Source organism: Eurytemora carolleeae, unplaced genomic scaffold (genome assembly GCF_000591075.1).
Source record: "Eurytemora carolleeae unplaced genomic scaffold, Eaff_2.0 scaffold114, whole genome shotgun sequence".
Lineage (NCBI taxonomy): Eukaryota > Metazoa > Arthropoda > Copepoda > Calanoida > Temoridae > Eurytemora > Eurytemora carolleeae.
Window position 1 is genome coordinate 294620 of NW_019396465.1, and position 24899 is coordinate 319518.

At 33.0% G+C, this 24899-nt stretch overlaps 2 protein-coding genes across 3 annotated transcripts in view; one reads left to right on the top strand and one right to left on the bottom strand.

Annotated features, from left to right (window-relative positions):
* Positions 1 to 10486, top strand: LOC111703803 (uncharacterized). The gene is made up of 20 exons (XM_023475867.1): positions 1 to 70; positions 1281 to 1394; positions 2338 to 2405; positions 2972 to 3035; positions 3195 to 3248; positions 3446 to 3540; positions 3936 to 3971; positions 4041 to 4099; positions 4184 to 4222; positions 4365 to 4390; positions 4838 to 4890; positions 5314 to 5392; positions 6248 to 6331; positions 6394 to 6467; positions 6837 to 6890; positions 8244 to 8311; positions 8811 to 8843; positions 9231 to 9287; positions 10141 to 10231; positions 10347 to 10486. The coding sequence occupies exons 1-20, from the start codon at positions 2 to 4 to the stop codon at positions 10354 to 10356; spliced, it is 1227 nt and encodes a 408-aa protein (XP_023331635.1). The 5' UTR covers position 1; the 3' UTR covers positions 10357 to 10486.
* A 7182-nt stretch (positions 10487 to 17668) lies between these two features.
* The window catches only part of LOC111703810 (CAD protein), a 28686-nt gene continuing 21455 nt past the window's right edge, over positions 17669 to 24899 (bottom strand). Inside the window, exons 39-49 of one of the 2 annotated variants that reach the window (XM_023475872.1) lie at positions 24106 to 24175; positions 23618 to 23864; positions 20963 to 23538; positions 20811 to 20859; positions 20212 to 20317; positions 19420 to 19533; positions 19219 to 19291; positions 19015 to 19073; positions 18781 to 18903; positions 18614 to 18667; positions 17669 to 18032 (exon numbers count right to left, since the gene is read on the bottom strand). In XM_023475872.1, the coding sequence (XP_023331640.1) occupies positions 17969 to 18032; positions 18614 to 18667; positions 18781 to 18903; positions 19015 to 19073; positions 19219 to 19291; positions 19420 to 19533; positions 20212 to 20317; positions 20811 to 20859; positions 20963 to 23538; positions 23618 to 23864; positions 24106 to 24175 (3535 nt within the window). In that variant the 3' untranslated portion in view covers positions 17669 to 17968. Of the gene's footprint in view, positions 18033 to 18613; positions 18668 to 18780; positions 18904 to 19014; positions 19074 to 19218; positions 19292 to 19419; positions 19534 to 20211; positions 20318 to 20357; positions 20444 to 20810; positions 20860 to 20962; positions 23539 to 23617; positions 23865 to 24105; positions 24176 to 24899 lie in introns of those variants that run through there. The other variant, XM_023475873.1, reaches the window with a different exon arrangement.

Genomic DNA, 24899 nt, shown 5'->3' on the forward strand with positions numbered 1-24899 from the left:
AATGTTTTTTGCTCCCTATGACTTTGATATAGAAAATAAGATCTGGAAGAATCATGCAGGAGGAGAGGAGGTAAATAACTCCTACCTAAAATAAAAAAATAGAAATTTAAAAGTTCTTCTTTTTATTGCTGTAAGCGTAGTTTAAAGTGACCCTCCATGCAAAGATGGCAATGCCTGATTTATAACAATAAGCTTTGTCTAATCACGTATAAATTATATATCAACGTTAATAATTTCGAAAACTTATTATTTTGAAATAAAAGTTCTCTACAAAACTGACTTTTCTACTGCAGGAAAACTTACTGGAATTATCGCAAAATTACACACTTTTAAACCTAGAATAACGAATATGTCTTTTACATTATTGATCAGATAAGGTGTTTAGGGTACCGTTGTGAATCGAGCATTGCAATATTTCCATGGAGGTTCACTTGAATTTACGCTTACAGTCCCTTTAAGTTTTTGAAATATATAAAAGAGTCCCATGGCTTTATACAGAGGGAGAAGGGCTTTGGAGACATGAGGTCTCTTCTGTTATGGAAAACCTCTGGAAGGTTTCTAGCTTTAATTATTTAAATGCAGGGTTAAAAAGCATAATTTTACACAACGTGAAGGTAGTTAATACGTTCTTTACGTACTTTTATATGTATAAGAATATTACAGAGAGACTTTAACCATTTAATGCGTTCAAATTCGGAACTTTTTCAATAAACCTATAATCATGTGTGCAGTGTCCTCCATTGTTGAACAATTTTCTTGTCAATTTAACAAATTACAAACAACAGTATTCAACCATGACTGTCCGGGGCTCATCACCTTTTTCATAAAATTTTATTTATTTATTTAACTAAAAAAAAATCTTTGAATCTTTCGGAAAAATTATGTAAAAAGTAAAAAAAGTAAAAAAAAATGTTTCGCGAAGTTTTCATGCTCATTGCACAATGGACATTGCCTTTTTAAAAATTTATTATGTTAGAAACATGAAAAATTCAACGATAGATAATTCAAGTTTCAGGTTGTTTGCACTAAAACATCAAATATCTGTAATTTTCAAACTTTTAAAATAAAAAAACACGTTTTATTTTTAAATAGGGTTTTTACTTATTAGTCACAAATATTTTTTCAAAATATGATCAAGTTTTTTTTTACACTATTTTTCAGAACTTTTATGAACATCAACTTTTGAAGCCAGTTTTTATGAAATTTCAAAATGAAAAGTTGAGCTTTTCTCATTGCCTAAATACGCAACTTAATCTATAAGCAAGGGTTTCTTTTTGAAGATGAATAAGATGAAGACTGTAAGGAAGATTAAAGGTGTAACAGCGTGTTCAATGATAAAAAAGATCGTAAAGCTGGCCTGGTTCATCCTCTGCCTTGTTCTTCTCATAAAACAGGTTGTATACCCCTTTCATAATCCGGTATTTCAGGGACTTTTTGCAATTTAGGTAATGAAGTTTTTTTTAATTAAAAAAAATAGTTTAACGTAAAACGTTAAACATTTTTTCCCTTACGTATTTGAATTAAAAAACTTATACATTTAAAGTTATTTTTGTATAATATATTCTAATTTTTGTTTAAAATATTCTAATTTTTGTATAATATATTCTAATTTTTGTATAATATATTCTAATTTTTGTATAATATATTCTAATTTTTGTTTAAAATATTCTAAGTTTTGAATAGTATATTCTTATTTTTGTATACTTTATTCTAATTTTTGCATTTTTAAAATATCTTAACAAACTGATGTTTTCTTCCCTCTTACATGTAGAGGTGTAGCTGGTTATGTTGTGAGGGCCAGGGGGGGGGGGAGGATTTTTTCGAATTAAAAGCGTTGACATCCAACCTGTTTTTCTAATCATAATGAAAATCATTTTTAAAGTCGAATACACTTTAAAAATCAACCATGAATAAGATATCCATATTTTTATTTTGGGTTTTTCTACAAAGGAATTAAGTCTTTGCCACAAACTCTGATGTTCTAAAACCTATATCTTTGCAACACAGTGTCTTAGACCTTAGTTATTTCAAACTATGAATTCTATGAGATCAAATAATCAAAGTTTGAAATATCAATAGTGTACACCATCAGGTTGCAAAGATATAGAGATTAGAAAAATTGAATTGTGGCAAAGACTTAAGTCCTTAGTGACTTGCGCATTTCTTGCTTAAGAAACATTGGAAAAATTATTAGAGTTGAAAAAAAACATTATATTCCAAATTATTGATGAAGGGTTCAAGGGTACCCTTGTAGATCGGGCATACTCCTCTTTTGTATAGAGGCTCACTTAAAAGTACGGCCAAAGTCTCTTTAATTGTATTAAAGATTATATCTAGATAATCTATTGCGTGGAAACCTACATGTCTGAACCTGCCAATACTAATATATACATTGCTAAATTCAGGTGAATATAATGGTAAATAAAATAATAAAAGGAATTGAGTCTTTGCCACAAACTCAAATCTTCTAATCTTTGCATCTTATGGAGTAAAACTTTGATATTTCAAACTTATATTATTTGATCAAGTAGATTTCATAGAAAATCAGAGTTTGTTGGATAGACTCAATTCCTTTTGTGGTTGAACTTAGTCCACAAAGTTCAACTACTTGTTGTTATTCAAAAAGTTAGTCCCTGTAAACACTGTTAATTGTAATTTCCTATCAAAGTTATAATTATAAATACAGTATTTTATAAAGTCTCGTTCTCAATGTAAACTAGACAAATGGTAATATTTATAGGACAATACTGCTACGACTTTCTGTTCTCGTACCTCCTCTAGATTGGATTTTATGTTTTTAACCAGTTATATATATATATTAGAAATTCAAAACATCTTTTTTCTTCTTCTTAGCTCTTCAATAAGATGAGTTGTGATTTGAATCTCAGGTTCAATTTACAGTAGTTTGATGGGGCGGTGTTTAATAACTTTTTTAGTTAATTTGATCTAAAAACATGCTTCTGTATTTCAGTAAAGAGACTGAACCAGTTTTCACCGTCTGCTCCAATATATTGAATAAGATTGGAAAACCCCAGGGACCGAAAATAATGAATTTCAACTGCCTTCCACCGCCTCAAATTTGAATAACCGATTTAAATCCTTCCTGAATCTTAAACTTTGAATCGGTGGTTCAAATTTGAACCGGCAGTGGGGAGTTGAGTGACATAGCACAAATTCATTAAAATCGTCCCCAGGAGTACAATGAAACAGTTCTCATCAACTATGGGCTAACATATGAACAATATAAGGTGACATTACGTAGATGTCCCCCCTCTCTCACACCAGGGATGTTCAAAATGCATGAATAGAGGAAATCATTTTGGATATCGGGTGGGGGGGNGGACATCAAAAAGGAAATTTTTTAATACTTTTTGATACTATTTACAAAAAAATTAATATTTTTCCCCTAAACATCATTTTCACCAATCCATACTTGTTGGTTAAGGGTGATAACACTCAAAGACCTGATTTAAATGCTACAGCTGAAACTATTTATGAAGCAGCTGTTTGGAAACTAGAAGATATCGTCCAAGCATTCTGGTAAGTCTTTTATAATTTTTAAATTAATAATAGTTAAGTTTTGTAAAACTTTTTGTATACCTTAAAATTAATATGTTTGAGAGAAAGTTGGGGTACTGAGTATGAGGTTAGTTGTTTAGTTTTGCTTTTTAAAAGCGATTCAAGACCCTCTCTTAATAGAGTGTTATGTCCTATTCAATTCTTTGTAGGATGAAAGATTAATAAAAAAATCTTCTTTCCGTGGGAAAATGGATTATTTTTAAATATTGTTTCTTTATTGAAGTGACTTTTAGACTTTTACTTCAGTAAAATGGCGCTCTTTAAATGGAGAAATTAATCTAAAATTAGTCCCTCCATATAAGACACAAAAAGACATGTTTATTCAAAGCTTAATTTTTCTTTTTCTTTTGCCTTAGGTTTGAAGATGTATACGGAAACACAATTTCAACTAGGTCTCTTTTTATTTTATTAAATTCATATTTTTATTTTAAAAAAACGCTGTTTAAAAATTATGTTTTAAGGCCAAGTATGGGAAACTGGAGTTCTTTTTGGACATCTGTAAATCCAAATGAATATTCAGGTTAAAATACTTATGCTATAAAATCAAATACAGAAAAGCACCTGTTTTTAGATGATGATCAAATAATGAAAATTAATTTTTTAGGAAGATGTTATACACTAGACCTCGCTAACAGAAAACTAGGGATAGTATTTATTGTATTATAACAATGTTCTATTAGATGTGTTGGTGTTAGTAAATTTTTTTTAGAAAAACGCATTTAAGCCATACATTTCAATATATAGTTGATTTTTCCCCTCCTTTATACTATTTTTTATTTATTTAGACAACGGAATTAAACGTCTTGGATTGGTAAGTTTAAATCAAATAATTATTTTTTAACTAATATTTGATTTATTTATTTAAAAGCTCAATGAAGTATTTCCTAAGAAACAGAATAACTGTAATTTCATGTCAATAAACAAATATCATGATGATCTTATCATAGCCGTTCGGAGATGAACATTTTTGAAAAAATGGGTAGTTCAACCAGCCGTTTAGTTTAAACTCTATCCATTCATAAATTTCCAACTCAGGGGAAAGCTTTGACATTTACGAAAGAAAACATTTTGCATATAATAGTACGACTCCTGAGGTTGATATTAATGAATACAAACAAGATGTAGTTATTACATATAGAAGAACTACTTCTTGTTTTTTATTGAATCCTTTACTTTTTTTATAAACACACGAGATATTAAAATTGCAACGAATGAATTCTGCGTAAATAAAAAACGATTTTAAGATTTTGAATTCCAGATCGGAGTGACCGGCTCTATGTATGTTCTTGTTCATGAGCGGGGACAAACAAGGAATCATTAAGAAAATATTTATATAAAAGAGAATTTAAATTATTTTCTTTTTAACTTCATCAATTTAGGAATTCTACGCAATTTCACATGTATTCCAAGTCTCAAAATAGTGTACAGTGCATTTTTGTTACTGGTACTTTGTAACCTTCACAATTTTAAAATTCAAGTCCAATGGCCAGTTTTTATTTATTTGAATACCAGCTAGCTAAACATTTAAATATTTAGAAAATAAAAAAAAAATATTTTGAACAAAAAAATCCTTTTTTAGCCCCCCCCCCCCCCGGCCATCCATGAGTGTCCACAAAAATTTTAGCCCAATCGGTCCAGCCGTTTGGCCGGCTATAGGGAACATATATATATATATACGAATGTCTTGTTTTATATTATAGATATGAAAAATTAGTTTTTTCTTTGTAAGTACAGTGATCCTGAATTATCTTCAAAAGTTGACGTGTTCAAAGATTACGAAAATACGTTCACCGCTTCAATTGAAATAATAAAGGTAAAAACCTCGGCACAAAGACAAAGTAAAAATTCCTCTTCAGTCCTTTTAAAAAATGTTTCACATTTTGCAGCTTTTCACTTGTTTTTTCGTCAATCATCAAAAATCAATTTGATGCACTAGAATTATGTCAATTAATTTGTTAAACAATAATCCTTGAGTTTGAATTTGTTATCGAACATTTTAAAGGGACTAGAGAGCAGAGACTAGATTTTTAATTAACCTCCATTTATATATATGGTATATCCGATATACAACGGTACCCTTGGAAATCTTGTCGGATCAGTATTTGTGTGCTAAAAATTATGAACAAACTGGAGTGTACGGTAGTGTTCACTGTAAAGTGTAAAGTAAACTAAACACAACTGGAGTGTAAAGTGTGTTCACTGTACAATGTAAAGTAAACTAAACACAACTGGAGTGTACGGTAGTGTTCACTGTACAGTGTAAAGTAAACTAAACACAACTGGAGTGTACGGTAGTGTTTACTGTACAGTGTAAAGTAAACTAAACACAACTGGAGTGTACATAACAGTTACTTGTAAAGTCCCTGTAACCCAAACATAACAATTTGTAGTACAGTCCCTTTAATCCAAACATAATAATTTCTTGTACAGTCTCTTTAACCCAAACATATTAATTTCTTGTACAGTCCCTTTAACCCAAACATATTAATTTCTTGTACAGTCCCTTTAACCCAAACATATTAATTTCTTGTACAGTCCCTTTAACCCAAACATATTAATTTCTTGTACAGTCCCTTTAACCCAAACATATTAATTTCTTGTACAGTCCCTTTAACCCAAACATAACAATTTCTTGAACGAAATTTACTAATTACTCCAAATTGTTCAGCTTCGAGATAGAAAACTCTCACCTTGTACTGTAGGAAACTATGACCAGGCGATTTATAAAAATGTGAAGGAAAAAATGATGAAGGTAAAAGAAAAAAAACAAAAAAATTAAATGAAAATATATTTTGATCAGTGAATTAAAATTAGAAGGTTGGATGTTTGGTTCCGTATATTCCCCGGAACCCGGAGGAGAGGATATGCGAAACCCGGAACAGGACAAGGAAAACACACAATTCTTAATATGGTGGACAGAAAGTTCATAAATGAAGCAACTTAAAGTTTGCTCAGGTTTTTGGCAAAATGTTTTTAAAACTTGTTACGCCGCAAATTATTTGTGTTTTAAATTTGTACATGCCAAAGTTGTTTCCTAGCAACATGAAAACTATATCTTGTTCTTTAGTGTAATCTGTATAAAAAGTAACTTGAAGTAAATCTGAATTTGGCCATCTGCTTCTTTTAAAATAAAGCTTAAAAAGCTTGTTTTCGTTTAGTTTGAATATGCACATGTATATTAGGCCAACACAAATTCTAAGTTTTTAAGGACTTAAAAATTTGTGTAGCTTCTTCTGAATGATTAAGAGTTGTTGTAGAGAGGTTGGTGTCATCTACTCAAATGAGCTGATAAAAGCAGGCATTTTGACCAGGTCATTTTTATTAGGATTAATCAGAAGGCAAAACTTTTGATCAAGATTGGGGGGGGGNGGGGGGGAAGATGCATGACTTGACAGAACCATTTTAATTTTGATGTTGATATTAAACTTTTTAGATATTGAATTTTAATTGTAACCGTTTTAAAATGCAAAGGTATGTTTAAATCTCGTTGGTGTGTTCATCAATATGTTTCAAATATCTGAAAGAAAGAAAAAACTATTTCCCTCCTCTAACGACTAATCATACATGTGGAATTATTAATGCTCTAGATCCAGTGAGGACAAGAAAATATTGTAATACTAGGCTTTTTGGGCGCTTCGCGCCCATCTTCTATTTAAATTGTGAACATATTTTTTTTGTTTACATTTTAAAACAAAGAAGAAAAAAATGTTGCGGATTTTTAAAAAACAAATTCACGGATTTTCAAGAATTTAAATTTTTTTTACAAAATTGAAAACCTTTAAAACACATTTTTTTATCATTCATAAACCTTCCCTGTGGTCACGTGATGTCCCACAAAAAATTTGGGCCCGATCGGTTCAGCCGTTTTGACGTTTATTGGATACAAACAAACAAACAAACACCCAGACAGACAAGCTAAATTTATGTATAGAAGTTTTGTTTACTGCACGTACTGTACGAACTGTACCAATCGATACAAATATTAAAGTTCATCCTGTGTGCCGCTTACTGTGTACTGTGTACTGTGTATAGAGTTAAACAAAGACAAATTATTTTAAGTTTTTTATTACTGGACGTTAATGAATAAATAATACTATTGCGATGCTATTATATGATTTTATGAAACTATAGTGTACTTTATCATTCTTACTCACTTCATTGTGAATTTCAAAATGAACGTGCTATAAAGTAATCATCGTGCTATAAAGTAATCATCGTGCTATAATGTTAAATTAGCTGTTTTGATTGGTTCCCGGATTTTCTCCAAAAATTTAGGATATTTCCAAAATATTTGTGTTCAATTGAAATGAAAATAAAATTGAAATCAACTTTATATTTTGACTTCTGATTTTTTTCAAAATTTAAAATTTAAAAGAGCCATTGAAATAAGACAAGGTGACAACCATAGAGAATAGAATATATAGAGAGGAATTAAAAGAATCTCTCGGTATGAAAGTAAATTCCTCTCTATATATTCTATTCTCTATGGGTACAACCGTTTCATAAAATTATTTTGGCAGGACGTGCTATAAAGTTTATGGACTTTCACTTTCTCTATAGCTCAAAGTTTCTCGCCTTCTCGATAAGGAGAGAATTTCTGTCCAAAAACGCTATAACACTGCGAACCAAAATAACAATGTTGTAAATAATTATTTTAATTGCAGAGAAATCCCTCCCCCGTGTCAACAGATAAAATCGCTAGTGGTTTTGAAGAAATATGAAATATTCTCCGGTAATTATATTTATGTTTTTACGTCTTATGAGTTTTTACACTTTTTTAGACTTTAGTGCTAAATACAATAAATATAAATTGTTTTTATAAGAACAAAAGTAAACTTTTTATTCAGACTTTAACCAAGTTAGATTTACTATTCAATTCAAATTTTAACTCTTTTTTGAAACTCTAAAATCAGGAACAGTTATTTGAACTTACATTTCGTTTATCAAAAAAAAGTTTCGACTAATGTACGGTGCACGGGCAGCCGTGGTACATTTGAATTTCCGAGCCCGGTCAACCTTCCGGTCCCACTTTGTACTGTACCTAGCTCTATGGACAGGACTAGCTGATGCAATAAGGTTGACCCGGTCAGACTTTATGCTTCATATAGGTTGAATTTACTTTTACTATAGGGACAGAGGTGCGTGGGTGCAATCGTTTTCTGTATCATATGATTTGATAAGAATAAGAATTGTTTAAAAATAATTTAACGTTTGATTTTTGAATTATTCAGGAGGAAGTGCAATATTTGAACTCCAGTCTACAGGAACAACATTCAATTATTTTCTTAAGAAATACTTTTTTCCAAATTAAGAGGCTTGTTGAATTTTTTAACAGTGTTTTTTTGTTGCTTGTGTCAAACTTGTGTCAAAATTTTCTAATCCCTATATCTTTGCAACTTGATGATGTAAACCTTTAAAATATTTCTAACTTAGACAGCTAATCATAATTTGAAATATCTAAGGTCTAAAGATATTGGAATTAGAAAACCAAAATTATAATTATAATTCTAAAATCCAAATTAATTGTTTGCCGTATTTTTTGCTTTAACGACCTTTTCCTTAATATGTGTTGGGTTTATGCAATTACGATCAATATGTAGCCATTTCAAAATTGCAGAAAACCCCCATTCCGAAAAAAATAATTGATTTAGTCCGTATCATTGAACAACAAGAGGCATTCGGGATTTTTGACTTCTTTGCTGCAACAGGTCAACAATAGAACGTAGTTTTTTGTAAACAGTACAAAATGTAGAATATAACATATTTTGTGTTACGCCAAATGAATAGACAAAAAAAAAGAGTTTAAGCGATCTTCGGCTTTTTTGGAAGGAATTTATAAAGTTTAGGAAAATAAAAAGAAAACTAGCGTTATATTCGTACAATAAATTCTTTTTGTACCATTGGATATATGGAACTTCTACTAGGATATCTATATGTTTAGGTGGATATATAGGACTAGTACAAGGATATCAATATGTTTAGGGGGATATATAGGACTCCTACCATAGGATATCCATAATCCATATTTTTCGGTGGATATTTGGGACTAGTACAATAATATCAATATGTTTATGTGGATATATGGGACTAGTACATGGATATCTATATGTTTAAGGTGAATATATTGGACTACTACTAGAATATCTATATGTTTAGGTGGATATATTGGACAAGTACATGGATATCTATATGTTTAATTGGATATATGGGACTACTACTAGGATATCTATATGTTTAGGTGGATATATTGGACTTCTACTAGGATATCTATGTGTTTAGGTGGATATATGGGACTACTACAAGGATATCAATATGTTTAGGTGGATATATAGGACTACTGCTTGGATATCTATATGTTTAGGAGGATATATAGGACTACTGCTAAGTTATATATATGTTTAGGTGGATATATGGGACTACTGCAAGGATATCAATATGTTTAGGGGGATATAAAGGAGTGCACGGTAGTGTTNATTTAGGTGGATACATAGGACTCCTACTAGGATATCTTCATGTTAGAATGGGTATTCGGGACTAGTACAAAGATATCTATATGTTTAGGTGGATATATTGGACTACTACTTGGATACTCAGCTCTGCATATAACTGCAATAATGGATATCAACTGCAGTTCTCTAAAAAGCATGTTTAGGAATAGAAAACTTAAAAATTAAGTATTTTTTTTTTTTTGGCAGTGAAAGTTATTAAACATAAGTCAGGTCTCGTGTCTTTAATCTTCCTCAAGCTCAAGTTTTCTGTTTCAAAAGTATTGAATGAAAACTGACCAAAGAGGATATGGATGAATGGAGCCAACATATATTTTACTAAATGTCGTCTTAGTGTTTGAATATTATATTTTGATCCTATATAATTGTAAACAGAGTGAATAAAATGTTTCCAAATTTTTGTTAACTCGTAATAACTTAAACAGTCTTGGAAATTCTTGTTTTTACAAAAAATTGAACTTTATGTTTCCAATTTTTTTTCTTCAATTATAATGTTAAAAAATATTTTTTTTTTCAATATAATTGAAGAAAAAAAATAATAAAAATTAATTTTTTTTCTTTAATTATAATAATAAAAATGAATTAGTTTACGAAATTATGAGGTTACATTGAATATCTAATTAAGAATTGGAGGCTTTTTAAACATTCTATATTCGACAACATTTATTATTTTATTCATAATTCAATTATATATATTTTAAAATTTTTGCTGCCATTTTATTATGACCTACTTTACCCCTTCTTAAATAAAATTGTCGTACCTTTCCCTTACACCGAAGTATCGCTATTATGAGAAGTAGGTTTATAACTGAAATAAAAATAGTTTTTACATTCATAGAATCTAGGATTTATAACAAATATATCTGATTTACAACGGTACCATCAAAAGCTTTGTCTGGTCAAGTATGAATTAGATACGATGGTAGGCGAAAAACATTTTTAGCTTCTCTTTATTTCTGAGTTTTTGTGTTTCAATGCCGTTTTTAAAAGTATGAAACCTTGACATAAATTAAAATTGACTAATATATTCAACGACAACTAGGTATCCAATATTTCCTTGGTGCAACCAAATCTAATGTTCGCCCCTTTACACAAACATCGGATAGAAATAAATCATGCTTTCATATTTTGCGAACGCTCCCTTTCTGCACGCGAGTCAGTTATTTTACAGAGAATCCATATCTTATTTATCTTTGATCAGTCCAAGGTTTAAATAAAGAGAAACCACATCTCATTTATCTTTGATCAGTCCAAGGTTTAAATAAAGAGAAACCATATCTCATTTATCCTTGATCAGTCCAAGAGAAACCATATCTCATTTATCCTTGATCAGACCAAGGTTTAAATAAAGAGAAACCATATCTCATTTATCTTTGATCAGTCCAAGGTTTAAATAAAGAGAAACCATATCTCATTTATCTTTGATCGTCCAAGGTTTAAATAAAGAGAAACCACATCTCATTTATCCTTGACGAGTCCAAGGTTTAAATAAAGAGAAACCATATCTCATTTATCTTTGATCAGTCCAAGGTTTAAATAAAGAGAAACCATATCTCATTTATCTTTGATCCGTCCAAGGTTTAAATAAAGAGAAACCACATCTCATTTATCCTTGACGAGTCCAAGGTTCAAATAAAGAGAAACCATATTTCATTTATCCTTGATCAGTCCAAGGTTCAAATAAAGAGAAACCACAATTCATTGATCCTTGATCAGTCCAAGGTTTAAATAAAGAGAAACCATATCTCATTTATCCTTGATCAGACCTAGGTTTAAATAAAGAGAAACCATATCTCATTTATCTTTGATCAGACCAAGGTTTAAAGCGTATCGTTGTAAATCGTACATCCCATTCTATAAAAAGAGGATAACTGAAATAACTTGAAATTATGTCTACAGCTAAATCTGCATGTTTTGTTTCCTCTATATTTTACCTAATGAAATAGAAATTAGTAAAGCAAAGACGACCCGGGCCACAATAATCTCTGCAGGATCCTGAACAAAGAAGAATCTATTATTTTACTATTTTCCCGACATTTCCATGGCCGTTAAAGAACAAAGAAGAGAGAAACAATGGCTAATATTTCAACTCTATTCTGGGTTTAAAAACGAAGGTTAGAAGCTGTGAAAAATAATTTATAATTTTACCTAAGGTCTAATTAAAAACATGCCAGAGGAGACAAATTTTAATTAAAAACACTTAAATTTTGTTTTTAATCTAAGAAACAATTATCTTCACTCACGTAATCTAAGCGAAACATTAAACAATATATTTTGTAAAATATTTAAAGAATTTAGGCAAATTTTGTCTTCAATCTTTTTATAGTCAGAATTCTAAGAGTGTTTCTTGATCCTTGATTTAACTAAACGCATCACTTTCAGTCACATCCCCTACCCCCACCCCCCCACCGACCACAGTGTTTTTCTTTAACGACATTCTCTGTGCTAGGTTAGGATAGGCTAGGTTGAAACTGCGGCTAGAATACGTGCGGAGGGAGAGAGCACTGCGGCTAAGGACCCAGGATGCCATTTTAGAACCTTTGGTTTTTTTATTTTTTATCAAAGTTTAAGCTCTTTGTCCTGAGAAGACACTGTTTGAATCTTTTATCTAGTTCAGATTGATGGAGTACCACAGGGTTCCGTTCTTTTGTGAGAACTATTTTCACACTAATGTTTATCAATTACAGGTTTACAAAAATCGAATTGTAGCACAAAATAATCTTCAGGTGTTTCCAAAACTGTCCATATCACTCGGTAAAAGTATAACTTCAAGAATCGTTTATCATGGTGTTTAGATCAGCGTGAGAGTAGGTTCTACGTGAGGTTCTATCTCAAGCTTAGCTTACCGTGACACTAGGTTCTATTTCAAGTTTAGTTTAGCGTAAAACTATGGTTCTACGTGGGTTCTATTTCAAGCTTAGTTTAACGTGAAATTAGGTTCTATTTCAAGCTTAGTTTAGCGTGAGACTAGGTTCTATTTCAAGCTTAGCTTAGCGTGAAACCATAGGTTTTATTTCAAGCTTAGTTTAGCGTGAAACTAGGTTCTATTTCAAGCTCAACTGAGTTTTTGCTTGCATTTTTATCCTCTCAAATCATATTCTGCTTACAAGAACGTTTTTGCTCCGTATATGAGTAGGAGTAGGAGACCTTCAAATCTCTCTCAACATTAACATATTCACCTGAAAATAAACAATAAAAACTTGTGTACAGTGTAGACTGTAAATTGTATGTAGAAAGGGTAAAAATTATCGAACCCTGCAATAAGACAACATGTAAAAAAAATCATATTTAAAACAAAAAATTATAGTTTCTTGCTGGCTCTAAAAACGAGGGCGCTTTAAGAAAAGATTATATCACCATATTATCTATTTATTTTTAAAAAAATATATATTTAAAGTTGTATTCACACACAGATATACATAAAAACATATATTCATGAGTTTTTTCGTGGTGTATGAAAAATGTATATTCTTTGTAAAGATTTGAATTCTATCTTTAAAAACAAAAAAAAAACAAAAAAGACTCTGCTTTATTTAAACTTAAAATGATACTTTTAAAATATATTTTTAAAATCTTTCGCATTTTTTCGTTCACTTCCTCTTGCTTTCCCCCCGCCCACTTTTTGCTGACGTCATATCTACCCGTATATCTTTCAATATATCTATCTATCTATCTATATTTATATCTATCTATCTATCTATCTATCTATTTTTAAATCTGTTTTTGAATTTTCAAGGTGAATTCGGCAAATTACTTTTCTTCACAAATTTTTCAAGACATTTTCAGCCTTTCTCGACCTCTTCTTCCGGATTTTCCCCGAAATTAGTTTTTTTTTCAGATTATGGATTGCCTTGAATCATGTAAAACAAATCTCAATATTAGATCAAACAATTATATTTTTGTATTAAAAACAAAAGACAAAAATATCATCAGAGCAAGTATTTTTTAGAATGACTAAAATGTTGTAATTTAACCGACACTTTGTCCCAGGCCCGCATAGCTAGGATTTTTTATCTGAAAACCTTAGAAAATGTTAAAATTAATGACTCAAGACTAAAAAATTGGTATTTCAACTTTATAGTTTATTTCAGATAGATATTTTGCCTGTTCATGAAATATGCTTTCTTTCCCGTACGAGCTCAGCGATTGAGAAGCTATTTGCAGTAAAACAAACAAAAAAACTTTTCAATATTTCTATTTTAACTGAAGGAATAATGATGTAATACATCAGAAATCTTTGTTCAGAAAAGGTATTATGTTGAGATTTGAGATAAATAAATTTAGATTACTGAACATTTATTCTTTCCCTACACAGTTAAGTTATTAAAGCCAAAAGTTATTTTTACAACAGGTAAAATTGCATCAAAAAGGATGCAAGTGTCTGTATAGGAGCTCAAGAAAAACTCGAGCATATGAAAACTTTGAGCTGTTAAAAAACCTTCTAAATTGAATTATAGAAAAATTTCCCTGAAAGCTAAAGGAAGGATTATTACAAGGAGCTACGTATATTCACAATGTCAACACTTTAATGATAGATGATAAATATTAAATTAATAAAAATTAAGGGAAAGTGAAAAATAACTCAAAAGCTACTATAAGACCAACAGAACCTAAATATGAAAAATATGTCATTCGCATAATTTTGACGGGTAATTGACAACTTAAAAGTTTTGGAACATGTTTAATTTTCATTCTTAAAACTTGTAAAATCATTAAGAGGTAAATAAACTTTCACCCGGTTACATCATCGTTATATATATATATATATATATAATCATGAGGGAATTACGGGGCATGTTTTCTTAAACAAGAAGTGATGAAAGGTTGAATTATTATTCTGTAAAACTCAAACATCTGGCAGGAATATTAAATACATTTATATAAAGAAATATGACATGCCAAGCAGTATAGCAGATTTCTTTTAATCATATCATGTGCACATGTGCACAAATACTCTTTTCTTAATATTATGTGCACAAATATTCCTTTCTTTTTGGCATGTGCACAAATACTCTTTTCTTAATATTATGTGCCCAAGTTTTTACTAGAAAAAAATACAATTACTCAATTCAATATTTTCACCAAGAAAGAAAAATTGTGTAAAAAATAACATCTTGATATGTTTCCGTATCTCTTTCCTATAGGAACGGGATATCATCAGGAAACATTTATTCTTTACTGCAAACTTGTAAACATTATCTTGACATTTTCACCTAAACTAGTATTCCATCCAACCAGTAAATTGTTACGCTAAAGTTCAAAATATTAACTACCCGGTGTTTTCATTTTTTTTTACAAAATCACTAGACACTAAAAATACAAAAGTTTTTGGGATTTACTGTTTTTGATGAACACCCCTTCGCCAAGGGTCTTTAGGTTAATTAATAATAATGATGATAATAACCAACCAATTAATGATAATCCATAAATTTGAAGATAATTTATAATCACTATTTTTACAAACCGAATAGAAAATTATTGATAAGCACTCTCACTTAGAAATGATATCCTATAATCCCATGTATGTGAAAATATGAAATTAAAACTCCAGAAGTATACAATACATATATATACTACTGGTTCCCATGTGTATTGTATATCTCATGAATTACCGGTGTGGGGGGGGGGGTATCTGAAGACACCTGGACCGTTTTCACTCTGTACCAACCCGCGTAAATCACTGCGTAAACCAGGAACACCATCGGAATTTTGCGTATTTTCACCTTTTTTTGCGATTTCCTGCTGCGTAACTCGCGGGTTTTCTTAAAATAAATTTACTGACTGGGCCAAGCCAAGGATGGGTTAATGCTGTACAGGTGTAGAGAGAATACAAACACTGCCTGAGAATCTAGGCGGATAAGCAGTTTGTCTGCAGGTCTGGGATATACTGACTCAAGACTCAGAGTAGTAAATAAATCAGTATAGAGGGACTAGGAGGGGTCGGGGAGTAGACTCAGGGGCAATGCTTTCAGGCCGATTCCTTGCCTAATAAACAGAAAGGCATGAGGTACAAGTATTTGACTTAAAGCGTCCTTTAGAGATGTTATTTCATGTGACCCTATACACTAACAGAGGACCATGTCCGATTAACGAAAGCACTAGATAAACCTTCGTTCAGAAACAAAATTACGGAGATACAGGGTGTCCTACGAAACATGACAGTTGGTGTCTTCTTCCATGATTAGTTAAGTTGTTTCATACGAAAGAGAATGGTAAAAAATATGATATGGCAATCATATTACAGTAAAATTGATTTCAAAGTAAAATATGCTCGAGGAAAAAGTTATTTAACGGAATAAACTGCAAAAGGTCTTTAATATCCAATACAATAAATGGAAGAAGACATTTAAAACTATTCACCAACTGTCATGTTTCGTGGGACACCCTGTATTCTTTTTTCAATTATGGGTTTTCTATAGAAAAAGGGGACTAGGATTTGTTTATCAGAAAGAAGGAATGCAATCGGTAGAATTCGTAACGTTTACACGGGCATTTGGTCTCAGTCTATTTTTAACATTAAATTACTAGCATACAGGGTGTCCTCATTTAAATGAAAAGTTAAGTGACGACATATATATATCGTCTTTGTTCTACTTAGTCACTTAATTGTGAATACAATTTAAGTAGTTTTCCACTTAAAACACTAAAATCAACCAGTACAGAATTCGATTTATCAAATATCAACGTCAAATCTACCAGTACAGAGTCCAATTTATCAAATATCAACGTCAAATCTACCAGTACANCCATTAGGATAATCAAATCTACTAGTACAGAGTCCAATTTTTTAAATATCAACATCAAATCTACCAGTACTCATTATACTAAATCCATCTTAAAATCACTCATTAACCAATATTCATTAGACTTTATGATATTTCAAGATGCAGTACTCAGTCAAATTTGTCAAAAATTTCATTGTAAAACAGTTTAAGAATTCAACACACAAAATATTAATCTTATGTAGAATAAAAAAGGTTTGAGTTATCCTTTTTTGCGTGATGCGGCTGGATTTTTTAAAATCACTCTTTAAAGGCCCTAAATATACCAATTAAAAAAGTAGTTTTCCCCGGAAGAGTCAAATGTGGTGGTACGGAAGGGGAAATAGTGGTGACTCAAGGCCGCCTGCCTTCCCCCGCTCCTGATGCATCTATTCTTGTTTACAAATTCCGCCCAAAGAGAACTGGTTTCAATATGTACGCAGAGTATACACGACCGCAATTAACTTTCCTTGCATTACACCCTTGTGTACTAATCTCAAGGAACGCAGAAATAAAAATAATTAAAAACTCTATTGCAAATTTAAACTCAACTCTACTCCAATGTGAATGTGAATGTGAATGTGAATTTTGCGAATTTGGTAATTTACAAACTTCAGCAAACAAGACAAATCTTAACTTCTGAAATATCTCTACATTCAGCATATCTATTTATTGTTTATTTATTGCGAACTATAATTGTACAATGGTTATTTTGATAAGCAATAAATATTTATTTAAAGGATAGATCTGTTATTATAGAGAATATGACTATAGAAGTAAGTGAATACAATGATGATCATGATATTTTTTAAAGATGAACAATTAATTTGTATATTTTTTATTAATTCATTCATTAAGATATATTGATGGGAAAGTTATATAGTTAAATGCAATATTAGATATGTAGCATTAAGAGAATCGAATTAATTATAAAATTCAGATATCAGTAATCCTTAATATTTTTTGAGTAATTTTGGGTTTACAGTGTACACTATAAACTGTCCACTGAATACTGTACACTCATCGAATTTTGGGTGCACGGTGTACACTATAAACCGCACAGTGTACACTGTAAACTGTACACTGAATACTGTACACTCATCGAAGTAAGTGCAGCAGGAATCAACATTTTCCGAGAACCATGGCAAGCAGGGCCATTCTGACATACATTCCGTTCTCAGCTTGCCTGTACAAATATAGATTAAAAAAAGAACCTGTCAAATCATTCGTTGGGATGTTTAGAAAGATGAAAATTTCCCTGTATGATAATTGAAGGACTGCAGTACAGTCCTTCAATTATCATACAGGGAAATTTTCATCTTTCTAAACATCCCAACGAATGATTTGACAGGTTCTTTTCACAAGGATTTTTTAAAAATTAGTGATGGCAAGAAAACTCTGGAATAATGTACATGAGGGACAGCAACAACAACAAAGCCATCTTAGATAATAACTTAATACAGGGTTACCCACAAAGGATGAGACTGTAAAGACGACCCAAAACTCAAAACATATGACGATTTGAAGCTTTATTTTAGGTTTTTGCATTCAATATAGAATGATTAAGCACAGTTTTGGCCTACAAGGAACCCCGAATTCAAGAAAACTGACTAAACAAATTCCGTACAATCGTCTCTGAAGTCTCATCTTTTGTGAGGAACAATGTAGTAAAGCTTTTTGCTTTGAACCCCACCAATTCCACTACAGTATTGTTTAATGTCGTCTTCCCATTCTACAGTTTTCTGGCTATCACTGTAACAAGTTTACCTGAAGTAAGCTGCTCTTGGATCTATGTCAACTTCTGGGCTTAACTCAAAGTTTCTAAAAATAAACGACGACGTTCAGTATTTTTTTTTTGAAACTAGCAAGCTAGCAACTCTTTTATCGTACAAGATTACCCACGGAAGAGAAATTATAAAAATTTGAAAATTTACCGCGGCAAAGGATGAAGAACGGCCATCTTCTTTTTAGCCTTTGTCATGTGCGCAGGCGTGAGGACAAATTGTCCCAGGGCGTCTTCGTAATCCTTTGTACACTCGAACCTCTCCTTTTGAATCCTTAAAATTAAACAGAAATAAATTGGTTATTTATTTAGGATGAAAAAAAAATAAGAACTAAAATTAAATTCTTTCGAGATTAAAGCAAACTTTTATATAAACATCCTGTACCTTGTCATGTACAGTACATCAGCGTCTGCTATGGCTTCATCCATATCGGTGTACTCAACCTAAAAAAAATTTATAATCGTAAAAGATGAAATAATGAGAGTGGATTGATTTGTTTTATTCTTTGAATTCCGTCCAGTGTTCACTGTTAACTGTGAACTGTTTCTTTGTACCTACACTGTACAGAAAGCATAATGAACCCTGTACCTGTTGAATTCCCTGGCTCTTGACAAACTGCTGAACGTCTTCAGGCATTTTCAGGTGTGCGGGAGACACGTACCTTCAAGTAAATAATTTAGTAAAGTCTTGGAGCGTTATTTTGTGAAATGAAACTGCTTAAAAAGTTACTTCATACAAAGATGTTACCCCCCCCCTTGGACCCAACTAAAGATGTCCCTCATCCTATACCTGAGTGAAACGTTGTACTTGGTGAGAACCTTGGCCAGTGAATGAACAGTCCTACCATGCTTGAGATCTCCGACCATAGTGATCGTCAGACCGTTCACAGTTCCGATTTCCTCTCTGTAAAAGAAACAAAGTTTATATAATTCAACTAAAACATAGGTCAGAAGCATTTAAGACGTTAAATGATTGGTGTACATCAAAACGAAACGAAATTCCATAGAACACAAGTTTTTTTATAAAGCTAGGTTGATAAAGTCTACTGGATTACCCACCAGGGATGAGACTTCACAGACTACAGTACGGACCTCATTCAGTCTTTTTCCTGGTTATTACCCACCAAGGATGAGACTTCACAGACGACAGTACGGACCTCATTCAGTCTTTTTCCTGGTTTCCTACATCTTTAAACGTTTTGTTTTATTAAAGAGACTGTAAGCGTAATTTGAAGTGACCCTACAATGGCCTACATGCAGAGATGACAATGCCCGATTTACAACGGTACACTTGAAACCTTAATCTCATCATTGCTTCTTAAAATCAAGAAATACGCAAGCTTTCTTTCGCAAATAAAGAAGAAATGAAAACAAACAGTTTAAATAAACAAAAACATTTATATCTAATTCATACTTGATCCGAAGAAGGTTTCTAGAGTACCGTTATAAATCGGGCATTGCCATTTTTGCATGGAGGGTCACTTGAAATGACGCTTAGACAGTCCCATCAAGTAGTCATGTAAGTCTTGTACCTTGTAGATAAACCTGTATATTACGAATAACTGCATATAACAATCATCACCTGATAGTGTAAACATCAAGTAGAGCCTGGGTTGGGTGTTCCCCTACTCCATCTCCAGCATTGATCACAGGACGCTTACACACGTGAGAGACACGTTCTACAGTTCCTGAAAACACATTTGTTAAAAAAACTAGTGCTTACACACATTAAAGACACGTTCTTTAGTTCCTACACATAACATTGTGAAGGAAACTTCTTTGTTTACCCACGTTAGATGTAAGTTCTACAGTTCCTAAACATATCATTGATAAGGAACCATGTTTACACACGTTAGACACAAGTTCAATAGTTCCTAAATATAAAATATAAAATCGTTAAGAAAACTAGTGTTTAAACACGTTAGACACTCGTTCCACGGTTCCTGAACATACCATCGTTAACACATGTTAGACACATGTTCCAAGGTTCTTGGACAATCATACCATCATTATGACATCTAGTGTTCATACAATTTAGAACACCCGATTATTTGTGAACAAAGTGCTTTCACACCTTATACTGTATACGTGTTTACCAAGAAAACTTCTATGTTTAAGAAAAATGAATCCATCAGGTTAAATGAACACTAGAAGATAACAAAATAGCAATATAATTGTTACCTGTAGCTGGATGTCTCATTATGACAACATCAGTGTAGCTTGACAGAACCTTAAAAATAAACAAATTAACATTTGAAAAATTAACATTTGAAAAATTAACATTTGAAAAATTGTCATTTAAAAAAGCTTTAGTAAAATTATCTAGTTTTTACCTGGACACTGTCCTCAATAGTCTCTCCTTTCTTGCTGGAGGACGAGGTCTCATCAGAATAGATAACTTTTCCTCCCAGCCTCTGCATAGCAGCAGAGAAACTACATGCTGTCCTTGTACTCACCTCATAAAACACACTCGCCATCACTTTACCCTTGAGGATGTGATCTATCGGCCTCTCGTTAACAACGCAGGTATGGAAGGTGAAGGCCAGGTCAAAGATGGCATTAAGCTGTTCCTTCTTGAACATACCGGCCTTAATGATGTGCTTACCGGCCAGGCTAAGGCTACTCTCTTGAATTGGAAGGCCAATTGGAATGAGAAAGTTTGAGGGGAGCATTTCTGGCTCAGCTTTGTCAGGCCGGTCAGTTTTGGTTGGAGAGCCATGATATCTTTTGTAGGGTTCATAATGAGGATGCTCAAGTCCATCAAAGATGGGAGATGTCGATCGAATTCCTTGGTGCCCACTCTCCTTTCTTTGGCGCTCACAGGTTATGTCAGATTCATGTCTTTCGCCTTCTGCTCTAATTCTGTTGGGTGCAATCTCAGCATCCATCAGCGAGCTCTTTTTCACAGCTGGCAGGGTTTTGAACTGAACTTGGTTAGTCGAGCTCCATGTCTTCACGTCCTGTCCATAACCTGGTTCAACTAAAACTTTCCCGTCAACAAAGGCTACTTCCCCTCTAAGAATTACTCGGCGCACAATACCTTTTACCTTTCTTCCAGCAAATGGAGTCCAACCTGCCTTACTATGAGTCAATTTGTCGGGAATAGTCCACTCATGGTCCATATCTATCTCAATGTACGTGTCTGGCTGCTCTGGAAGTCCAAAAATCCTTCTGGGACTGTGATACATCTTTTCCTCTAGTTCCTGTAAGGTGATTTTTCCTTCATTCACAGCTGTTAGCATGAGAGGAAGCATGGTCTCTAGTCCTGAGAATCCTGGACTATCTACAGAACTCTTCTTCTCTTCCAGTGTATGAGGAGCATGATCCGTCACAATACTATCAATATAATCCATGTTCTCCCAAAGAGCTTCTTGGTCCTCCTGCCTACCAACTCTAGGTCGAACATCACTCATGTTATCTCCGAGTTCATGTATTTCCTGTTCTGTAAGGAAGAGATGGTGGGGGCAGACTTCACAGGTTATTGGAAGTCCTTTAATCTTAGCTGCTTTGACTATTTCAATTTCATCTTTGCTGCTCACATGGCAGATATGAAGCGGTCTGTCAAACAGAGATGCCATTAGGATAACAGCAGCAACTGTTCTTCCTTCAGCATGAACACAGATTGGGGCATTTCGTGGCCAGTGCTGGAAGTGATGCAACCAGTCCGTTGTTGATTCCATCATTAAATCAGTGAATGTTCTGTTCAGATACATCTTTAGTCCTGATGCCTGTGATGCAAGTTTAGGAATACAAGCATAGTTGGTTGAGGTTGCTCCAACCATCAAAGCATAATCACAATATGCCTTCTCAGATGCTAGTTTCTGGCAGAGGTTAAACACGGTCTCATCTGTAACTGGTGGAATTGTATTAGGCATTGCACAGACCATGGTAACTCCTCCAGCCAAAGCTGCAGCTGTTCCACTGCTGAAGTCCTCCTTGTGAGTTGCTCCAGGCTCTCTCATATGTACATGAGTATCAATAAGACCTGGAAGTCGAACAATCTTTTTTGCAGTGATGCAATCTACAAACTTGCAGGTTAGTTTACCCTTAGTCTTTTGAATAGCTTCCACAAGCAACTTGGCACATTTAACATCAGTAATAAGTGGAACACCATAATCAACTGCCATCCTACGGGTCTTGTAACCATAGGTTGGTACAAAGGAAGAAACTCTCCTGGCTCCAGTATTCCTCATGGGTAGATTAATGACCAGATCAAAGTGCTTGTTTGAGAGATAGTCAGCCATGCTAACCATTTGACCTGCCATTTTGTCAATGTCTGTTTCATCGCCAATAGATTCAAAAAGCCATTCAACTGTTTCAACAGGAACTCCGTGTTCTCTATAGTAGTCACTAGTTCCAGAACTTCCGTAGAGTTTATACCCCATCTCATGAAGGGCTTCAACACTAGCCATCATTTCAACCTTGTGTTTGTAACTTCCAACAGACAGTAGAATTGTCTTCTTGGGCATTGTGAACCCAGTCCCAATCATAGCCTTCAGGTACGCCTCATACCTGTCCTCGCCAAAGCAGGCAACCTCACCGGTAGACGACATTTCAACTCCAAGCTTTATGTCAGCTCCAGAGAGACGAGAAAAGGAGAAAACTGGAACTTTCACTCCTACTTTACCCTCACCAAACATAACATCTATTGGTTCTACTCTCTGACCAATGATAATTTGTGTAGCAGTTGCAATAAAATCATGCCCCAGAGTTTTAGACACAAATGGAAAGGATCTTGACACCCTAAGATTGCACTCGATGACCTTCAGCTTGTTCTCCTTTGCAATGAGTTGCATGTTGAAAGGTCCGGAAACAACAAGAGCTTTTGCAATAGCGCTGGTGATCTGCTTAATCTGGGCTAGCGTCTCAGAGTTGACATCTCCTGGTGGGGTCACAAGGGTTGCGTCTCCTTTTAATTACAAGATCAATTAGTCTATATTCCAAAATAAAAAAAATGTTTGCGCACTATCACAATTTAAACTTTATACCTGAATGAACTCCGGCATTTTCCACATGCTCTGATACTGCCATACAGATAACCTCTCCATCACAAGCAACAGCATCTACATCAATCTCTTTAGCATCCAGGATAAACTTGGAGATGACAACGGGGTGCTCTTTACTGACATCACTGGCCTGCTTCAAGTAACGCTCTAAGTCCTGGTGACAGTCCGCTACGTTCATGGCAGCACCGCTAAGGACATAGGAGGGCCGGACAAGGCAAGGATATCCAACCTATGCAGTACATATATTATTTGGTGAATTTGGAGTTGGTGATGAAATTACAATATAAAATTAAGCTGACCATTTAAAATTGAGTTTAAACTTTGAAGACCTGCAACTTTTTATTTGGGAAATTTTAAATTATTTGTTTGAAATTGTAAAAATCATCAAATGTAAACAATTTAAACGTGCAAAATCAAATCAAATCAGAAATTGTTGAAAATAACATGTAAAAAATTAGGCTTCTACAAACCTCATCGCAGAACTCCTTTGCAGACTCAAGATTTGTCAACTCCTTCCACTTGGGTTGCTTTATTCCAATCCTAGATATAAGAGAGTATTTATCTTCTAATGTCGTCATTACTCTTGAGGCCAACTTACAAACTTACACAAATATGACTAAGGTCAGGAGGATAAATTTTATTTATAATTTGCTGAGATATATATAAGGACTGCTTGAATAATTTTTTTTTAATTGAGAAAAAAATGAATTTATTAAAAACAATTTAGGTGAACACTATTCCACAAAATATTGTGGTTATTACTTAAACAAACAGAAATGTTTAAAAATATTCTATCCCCCTCTCCTTAGTTCTTAATCTTCTTCAAGAGAGAGACCGGTTAGACAACATGGGAATTTTTCAGAATGGAAATCCAAGAGGATTTAAAGATAAAACTTTGCTCTTGCTGAACAATTGTACACCGTAGGTTTCATAAGAAAATTTTCTACAATACTGAACTCTCAGCTCGAATACCATTTCTAGGCAGTCTCTCCCTTACAGATATACGTAAAAAACTGTCCCAACATCCTGGAGACTTGAATCTATCTAACTATCTATTATGAAGCTGCTAATATCTCCGTAGAACTACCAGAACCCTATCCATCGCCCCGGATTTTAGTACCTGTCCAACATCCTGGAGAACTTGAACCTATGAAACCTATCTTCTAGTACCTGTAGAACATCCTGGAGAACTTGAACCTATTCTATAGTACCTGTCCAACATCCTGGAGAGCTCAACCCTATAAACCTTTTCTCTAGTACCTGT

What these genes read in the sequence shown, in the direction of transcription:
- LOC111703803 (XM_023475867.1), top strand. Translation starts at nt 2, where the DNA reads ATGTTTTTTGCTCCCTATGACTTTGATATAGAAAATAAGATCTGGAAG. An exon ending in ATTTGAACTCCAGTCTACAG is followed by an intron (nt 8,844 to 9,230) that starts GAACAACATTCA and finishes TAATTGATTTAG; the next exon opens with TCCGTATCATTGAACAACAA. An exon ending in TGACTTCTTTGCTGCAACAG is followed by an intron (nt 9,288 to 10,140) that starts GTCAACAATAGA and finishes CTATATGTTTAG; the next exon opens with GTGGATATATTGGACTACTA.